Source organism: Tachyglossus aculeatus, chromosome 4 (genome assembly GCF_015852505.1).
Source record: "Tachyglossus aculeatus isolate mTacAcu1 chromosome 4, mTacAcu1.pri, whole genome shotgun sequence".
Classification (NCBI taxonomy): Eukaryota; Metazoa; Chordata; class Mammalia; order Monotremata; family Tachyglossidae; genus Tachyglossus; species Tachyglossus aculeatus.
In genome coordinates this window covers 104,314,982-104,323,131 of record NC_052069.1, presented here as the reverse complement: position 1 = coordinate 104,323,131, position 8,150 = coordinate 104,314,982, and the positions used below count along the sequence as shown (strand labels likewise).

Below are 8,150 nucleotides of genomic sequence, written 5' to 3'. Positions count from 1 at the left end.
ATGACGCACGCGCAGGCGCCCGGCCCGGAGCCCCGCCCCCCAGCGGCCGGGACGGGAAGGACCGGTGAGTGACGACCCCCACGCTCGCGGCGTCCGGCCTCACCTGGAGGACGACGACGGGACGCCCGGCGGGGCCTGGGAGGACGGGGGGGGGGACAGGGCGGGGCTCCGGGGAGGGGGCGGGGCCTGTCTCGTCCAATGAGGGCGGGGCTCCCGGGAGGGGGAGGGGCCTGTCCTGCGCAACGAGGGCGGGGCTCCTGGGAGGGCGGGGCCTGATCCGTCCAATGAGGGCGGGGCTCCTGGGAGGGGGCGGGGCCTGTCCTGCGCATCGAGGGCGTGTCTCCTGGGGGCGGGGCTGTCCCGGCCCATGAGGGCGGGGCTCCTGAGGGGGCGGGCCTGTCCCTCCCACTGAGGGTGTACCTCCTGGGGGCGGGGCCTGCCTCGTCCAATGACGGCTGGGCTCCTGGGGGCGGGGCCTGTCTCGCCAATGAGGGCGTGGATCCTGGGGGCGGGGCCTGTCCTGCGCAGCGGGGACGGGGCTCCTGGGGGCATGGCCTGTCCTGCGCAACGAGGGCGTGGCTCCTGAGGGCGGGGTCTGTCCCGCCCAATGAGGACGTGTCTCCTGGGAGGGCGGGGCCTGTCGCGGCCAATGAGGGCGGGGCTCCTGTGGGCGGGGCCTGCCTCGTCCAATGAGGGCGTGTCTCCTGGAAGGAGGGGTCTGTCCTGTCCAATGAGAGCGTGTCCCCTGGGGGCGGGGTATGTCCCGCCCAATGAGGGCGTGTCTCCTGGAGGGAGGGGCTTGTCCCGTCCAATGAGAGCGTGTTTCCTGGGGGCGGGGCCTGTTCCACCCAATGAGGGCGTGCCTCCTGGGGGCGGGGTCTGTCCCGCCCAATGAGGGCGTGTCTCCTGTGGGGCGGGGCCTGCGCGGTGAGGGCGTGTCTCCTGGAGGGAGGGGCTTGTCCCGTCCAATGAGGGCGTGTCTCCTGGAAGGCGGGGCCTGCCTGTCCAATGAGAGCGTGTCCCCTGGGGACGGGGTATGCCCCGCCCAATGAGGGCGTGTCTCCTGGAAGGAGGGGTCTGTTCTGCCCAATGAGGGCGTGTCTCCTGGAGGGAGGGGCTTGTCCCGTCCAATGAGAGAGTGTTTCCTGGGGGCGGGGCCTGTTCCACCCAATGAGGGCGTGCCTCCTGGGGGCGGGGTCTGTCCCGCCCAATGAGGGCGTGCCTCCTGGGGGGCGGGGTCTGCGCGATGAGGGCGTGTCTCCTGGAGGGAGGGGCTTGTCCCGTCCAATGAGAGCGTGTCTCCGGGGGGGCGGGGCCCGTTCCAACCCGATAAGGGCGTGGCTCCTGGGGGCGGGGCTTGTCCCACCCAATGAGAGCGTGTCTTCTGGGGGGCGGGGCCTGTTCCACCCAATGACGGCGTGCCTCCTGGGGGCGGGGGTCTGTCCCGCCCAATGAGGGCGTGTCTCCTGTGGGCGTGGCCTGCATAATGAGGGCGTGGTTCCTGGGGCGGGGCTTGTCCCGTCCAATGAGAGCGTGTCTCCTGGGGGGGCGGGGCCTGTTCCACCCAATGAGGGCGTGCCTCCTGGGGGGTGGGGCCTCTTTTCGGTGTCTCTGTTGCCCATACGGGTAGAATGTTTCATTCAGCAGTGCTATTTATTGAACGCTTACTATGTGTAGAGCACCGTCCTAAGCGTTTGGGAGAGTCCAGTCAATCATCAGTGGTATTTATCAAGCGCTAACTGTGTGCAGAACACTGGGCTACATGCTTGGGAGAGTAAAATCAATCAATGGTATTTATTGAGCGCTCACAAGAATAATAATGGTATTTGGACTATGTGCCAAGCACTGTTCTAAGCGCTGGGGTAGATACCGGTTAATCCGGTTGTCCCACGTGGGGCTCACAGTCTTTATCCCCATTTTACAGATGATGAGCTGTCTGAGGCCCAGAGAAGTTAAGTGGCTTGCCCAAGGTCACATAGCAGACAGGTGGCAGAGGTGGGATTAGAACCCATAATAATAATAATAATGGTATTTATTAAGCACTTACTCTGTGCCAAGCACTGTTCTAGGCGCTGGGGGAGATGCAAGGTGATCAGGTTGTCCCACGTGGGGCTCACAGTCTTTATCCCCATTTTACGGATGAGATATCTGAGGCCCAGAGAAGTTAAGTGGCTTGCCCAAGGTCACATAGCAGACAAGTGGCAGAGGTGGGATTAGAGCCCATAATAATACTAATAATGGTATTTGTTAAGCACTTACTCTGTGCCAAGCACTGTTCTAGGCGCTGGGGGAGATGCAAGGTGATCAGGTCGTCCCACGTGGGGCTCACAGTCTTTATCCCCATTTTACGGATGAGATATCTGAGGCCCAGAGAAGTTAAGTGGCTTGCCCAAGGTCACATAGCAGACAAGTGGCAGAGGTGGGATTAGAACCCATAATAATACTAATAATACTAATAATGGTATTTGTTAAGCACTTACTCTGTGCCAAGCACTGTTCTAGGCGCTGGGGGAGATGCAAGGTGATCAGGTTGTCCCACGTGGGGCTCACAGTCTTTATCCCCATTTTACAGATGAGATATCTGAGGCCCAGAGAAGTTAAGTGGCTTGCCCAAGGTCACATAGCAGACAAGTGGCAGAGGTGGGATTAGAACCCATAATAATACTAATAATACTAATAATGGTATTTGTTAAGCTCTTACTCTGTGCCAAGCACTGTTCTAGGCTCTGGGGGAGATGCAAGGTGATCAGGTTGTCCCACGTGGGGCTCACAGTCTTTATCCCCATTTTACAGGTGAGATATCTGAGGCCCAGAGAAATTAAGTGGCTTGCCCAAGGTCACATAGCAGACAAGTGGCAGAGGTGGGATTAGAACCCATAATAATACTAATAATGGTATTTGTTAAGCACTTACTCTGTGCCAAGCACTGTCCTAGGCGCTGGGGGTGATGCAAGGTGATCAGGTCGTCCCACGTGGGGCTCACAGTCTTCATCCCCATTTTACAGATGAGGGAACTGAGGTCCAGAGAAGTAAAGTGACTTGCCCAAGGTCACCCAGCTGACAAGTGGCGGAGCCGGGATTCGAACCCATGACCTCTGACTCCCGAGCCCGGGTTCTTGCCACTAAGCCACGCTGGGACACAGCACTGTACTAAGCGCTTGGTACCGTACAGTTGGGAAGCAGCGTGGCTCAGTGGAAAGAGCACGGGCTTGGGAACCAGAGGTTGTGGGTTCAAATCCCGGCTCCTCCGCTTGTCAGCTATGTGACTTTGGGCAAGTCACTTAACTTCTCTGTGCCTCAGTTACCTCATCTGTAAAATGGGGATGACTGTGAGCCCCACTTGGGGCAACCTGATCACCTTGTATTCTTCCTAGCGCTTAGAACAGTGCTTTGCACATAGTAAGCGCTTAACAAATGCCATCATTATTATTACAGTTCTACAGAGTTGGTAGTCACTTCCCCTGCCCACAAGGAGCTTTCAGGCCTTGCGTTAACCATTCCCTTTAGCTTGCCTTCTCCCCTCTGCAACAACTTTTGCTTAGTTCCGTGCTCGTTAGCGCGAGCAACCTAGGAGAGAGAGAGAAAACATAACTGATTAATTTTGTTTAAGCGCTTTGATACCCCAGCCCCATGGCATTTATGAACGCATCCTTAAACTCGACCGTTTCCCCTACCTGTAATTTATTTTAATGTCTGCTTTCTCCTGTGGAATGTAAGATCCTTGTGGGCGGGAATTGCGGTCATCGACTTTATTCCGTTCTACTCCCCCAAGAGCTTAGTACTTAGTGCTCTGTGCACAGTGAGCACCTACTAAGTGCTGTTGATTAATTTATTGATTTGCTACTCATCAGTCTATAGTGAGATTTGGGGTGTCCGTACACTTCACTTACGCATGCTCTCTGTGCCCGTCCCGCCTAGCACCAAAAATCAGGGGTAATGTTCCATTTTTCAAAAAAAGCAGAATAGGAAAACAGTGATATTCCATTTGTTTTTTGGGAGGTGGGGAATGTTGCCATCTACTACTCTGTAGGCCTCATAGTTTGGCTTCTCAAGTATCTTGTTGGGTGTTAAAGGTTAGCATCATAGGTTGTTAAGGAACTATTCTGGATATCTCTAAGTGTGGCTGAGCTAACGTCCCGTTGAAATGCTGGTTTTGAATTTCCTGACTTCTGTGCCGTTAAAACCTCAGCCTTCATACTGAAGCAACGCAGTTTATTTATAGAGGTTGTTTTCCGGTTCATGTGTGCTGGATCTGCTGTTTGGATTCTGCGTTTTCTGTCAAAGGTTGTTTATTTCCAGAAGAATTCCAGTCACTGCTGTGGTACTGTTCTGTATTTTGACCTGGAATGAGAGGACCAGGAAGCGAGCCCGAACTGAACAATCAGATCGAGGCACATAGTGGGTTTTTTTTTTAAAAAAAGCACATAATTAGAAGCCCATGTTTGGGCAAAGGTAAGAGTTAAACAATGACCATAGTTAGTAGAGGCACAAATATCGAAACCCAGTCCAAAGACGGATCTGTACCTACAACTCTGCCAAAGCAAGGGTATTCGCTTTGGTAGCTGTGTTTCTAATCTCTGTACGCATTCTCTCAAACTCTGCTTATTCCAGATTCAATCCTTCTGTCCATGTGTTCCTAGTAACTGTTAGGGAGAAAAATATTAGTCTTGATTAGTTTAATTTTGTATTCTTTCTAAATAAATTGAAATATCAATCCTTCTGTTCATGTGTTCCTAGTAACTATTAGGGAGAAAAACATTAGTCTTGATTAGTTTCATTTTGTGTTCTTTCTAAATACCCTGCAAATTTTTGATTAATAGTAACTTGAGCAGAACTAGTTTGGAGATTTTAATCTTTGAAAGACTCCAAAGTGGACCCAAGTTTTTGAGACAAGGACCATTGGTGAGGATTAAAGTCAGTCGTTGATTCAGAAGCTCATGGTGCAGATTTTCACATTTTTCTCCTTAATTTCACCTAAATTATCCTTTTGACGATTAATTTTTTTTTTCCTGGATTCTCCCGCCCAACCATGATGGGTCAGGTCTGAAACCGTTACATGGCATCGATTTCCTCACACGCCTGTGTTCTATCCCAGAGAAATTTTTGCGAGTGACATTACATAAATAAAACGAGTAATGTGTTAAAACAGAGAAGGGTAGCATCTTCTCGTACTCTTGCTGTGGAACTAGTCCAGTTCCTCAGTCTTGTGTATCTCACCACTTGACCCCTTGCCCGTATTTTCCCTCTGGCCCAAAACTCCCTCCCCCTTCATATCTGACAGTCCACCGCTCTTTCCACTTGGAAAGCAGCGTGGCTCAGTGGAAAGAGCCCGGGCTTTGGAGTCAGAGGCCATGGGTTCAAATCCCGGCTCCGCCAACTGTCAGCTGTGTGACTTTGGGCAAGTCACTTCACTTCTCTGTGCCTCAGTTACTTCATCTGGAAAATGGGGATTAAAACTGTGAGCCCCCCCCCCGTAGGATAACCTGATCATATTGTAACCTCTCCAGCGCTTAGAACAGTGCTTTGCATATAGTAAGTGCTTTACAAATACCATTATTATTATTATTATTATTGGAAAACCCTCCTGAAATCACATGTCCTCCAACAGGCCTTCCCCGATGAAACCCTTATTTCCCCTACTCCCACTCCCTCCCGCATCACCTATTAATTTGGATCTGTATCCTATAGGCCCTTGATATTCACCCTATTCTCAGCCCCTCAGCACTTCTGTGTATATCCGTTATTTATATGTTTATACTGATGTCTGTCTCCCCGTCCAGACTAAGCTCCTTGTGGGCAGGTAACGTGCCTACCAATTCTGTTGTATCCTCCAAAGCGCTTACAACTGTGCTCTGCACACAGATAAATATCATTGACTGATTGATTCCAGTACTGTTTCAGACCTCAGCCGATAACCTGGCTTCATACTCATAGTAAAGAAATAAAAAGTCCATTCCCTTTTAAAATAAGCTTAAAAATGGAACGGGAAAAACTGGATTTGTGCTCGCTGTGTCATTTTCCCCATTATTTTATGCCTGTGTGGGAATGTTTTTGGCATTTGTATTGTCCTCTCCCAAGTGCTTAATTCAGTGTTCTGCACACAGTAAGCGCTCAATAAATGCGATTGATTGATTTAGCTTGAACACCAATCCCCTGTATAATTTATATGTGCAATTTACAGTTGATGGTTAATAGGTTTATGTCTTTTTCCACATAAATTTAATTCCAGCCTATAAGATTCATGTTCCAAACGTGATCTTTTTTTAAAACTTTTTCTGTGACGGCAAAGGATTCTTCTTTACTGAGGCCTCTCGTTTGCCTTTCCTAGGTGATTTTTTTTGCAAGGATCGCCTTTAGCCATGGCCCTGGGACTGAGGTGTTTCCGCGGTGTCCCTTCTGGGTTCTACCATTGCCTTTCAGCTGTGGCCAAGCCACTTCCAGAAGCTCAACTGCGGGCTGTGACTCTCACCCTTACTAACTACAGGGAATGTGTGGCAAATCAACTAATCCAGACGAGACACTTCGCTACCAAGAAAGCTAAAGGTAGAGAAAAAAGCCCTTGTGTTTGCCTGCAGTTGTACTTTGTAATGCCTTCTCTTTTTGGGCAGTATGCCCAAATTGACTGTGACAGTGTGATAATGATCACTTTAACGATTGTGCCTAGCCAGCAGAAAATACTCACTGAACTGTGGAATGGTCTCCTGAATCCACTACCGATCCATCACCCAATCTGGATTATTTGGGCCCAGGTGAATTTTCAAGGCAGCTTTTGGCCGAGTAATAATAATAACAATAATAATAATAATAATAATGGCATTTGTTAAGCGCTTACTATGTGCAGAGCACTGTTCTAAGCGCTGGGGAGGATACAAGATGATCAGGTTGTCCCAAGTGGGGCTCACAGTCTTAATCCCTATTTTCCAGATGAGGTAACTGAGGCCCAGAGAAGTTGTGACTTGCCCAAAGTCACACAGCTAACAATTGGCAGAGCAGGGATTTGAACCCGAGACCTCCGACTCCAAAGCCCGTGCTCTTTCCACTAAGCCATGCTGCTTCTCTTAATGCTTCAGTAATGACCCACGGTCGCCTGTCAGAGTTAAAACCAGATCGAAATGGTCTAGGTAGTTGGTCTGTGTGTTCTACAGCAGTTCACACGCCCGGATCACAAGGCTGGGGACCGAGCCGCCATCCAGATAGATGAAAATTAAAATATTCTCAAGGTAGGGTGCAGCCCGTGTGTCACCGGTGAACTCCCGTGGCTGCTTCTGACAGACACCGTCCCGCTCCCTACCAATTCATGGTACCAGGAGCGCATCCCTGCGATTTTCTTTCCTCCCAGCAAGATGGAAAGGAGAGGAGGTCACACATGCTTCCACTCCCATAATTCTGTGAGTTAGGAGTTGGGAGAGAGGCAAGGATCTGGGGCTGGAGCCCAGAGGTCGGGAACTAAAAGCTGGCCACAGTGTAGTAGAATTTATCTCATTAGGATCCAGGAGCCAAAAAGGATCCAGGTAAATATCATTGCTTGCAATTCCAGAGACCCAAGTAGGTGAGGACTGGATCAGAGAGTTGGGCTGTACTTCTTGCTGTCAACCAACTTGAGTTGCCAGGGGAAAATGTTTTTGTTAGTTCTCGGGACAGAACCTTCTCGCCTGGAAGCAGCGTTGGTTTCGGGAAGAGAGGACTTGGACAAGAACTAGGAAAGCCCAGAAGTCAAACACTGACCTTGTCTCCAAGACCACGAGAGGCCAAGGGTAGACTGTTTTCCCGAAAGCCTCTGGATTGTCCTATAAAATGGCATTCAGTTTTCCAAGGAATTCTGACAATTTCCCTTCGAAATCTGTTTTGTCAAACCCCATACCCTTAACAGAGCCCACATTTGAGCTTGAACCAAGTAATATCAAGCCTCATCTACTAGAGAGTGAAGAGTGCTCATGACTAGTCATCTCATCATTAAGGGTGGATGTCAGCCAACAAATAAGAAAGAAGTGTACTAACTCAATTGGCACAATGTCTTTTAAGCGTCTTGAACGTATTTCGAGGTCTTGGCCTGAATATAAGTGAGCCTTTTAAAAGAAAAGCATCAGAACCACTCTTTCCCGTTTCTTAAATATCGTAATGAAAGACCCTTTTCCCTCCTTGTGCTCATC

The 8,150-nt window shown here is 50.2% G+C and overlaps 1 protein-coding gene across 1 annotated transcript in view; it reads left to right on the top strand.

Annotated features, from left to right (window-relative positions):
* Window positions 1–34: 34 nt before the first annotated feature.
* MRRF (mitochondrial ribosome recycling factor) overlaps window positions 35–8,150 on the top strand; it is a 28,889-nt gene continuing 20,773 nt past the window's right edge. The window contains exons 1-2 of the mRNA XM_038745914.1: window positions 35–64; window positions 6,329–6,543. Of these exons, the coding sequence (XP_038601842.1) occupies window positions 6,360–6,543 (184 nt within the window). The 5' untranslated portion in view covers window positions 35–64; window positions 6,329–6,359. The remainder of the gene's footprint in view (window positions 65–6,328; window positions 6,544–8,150) is intronic.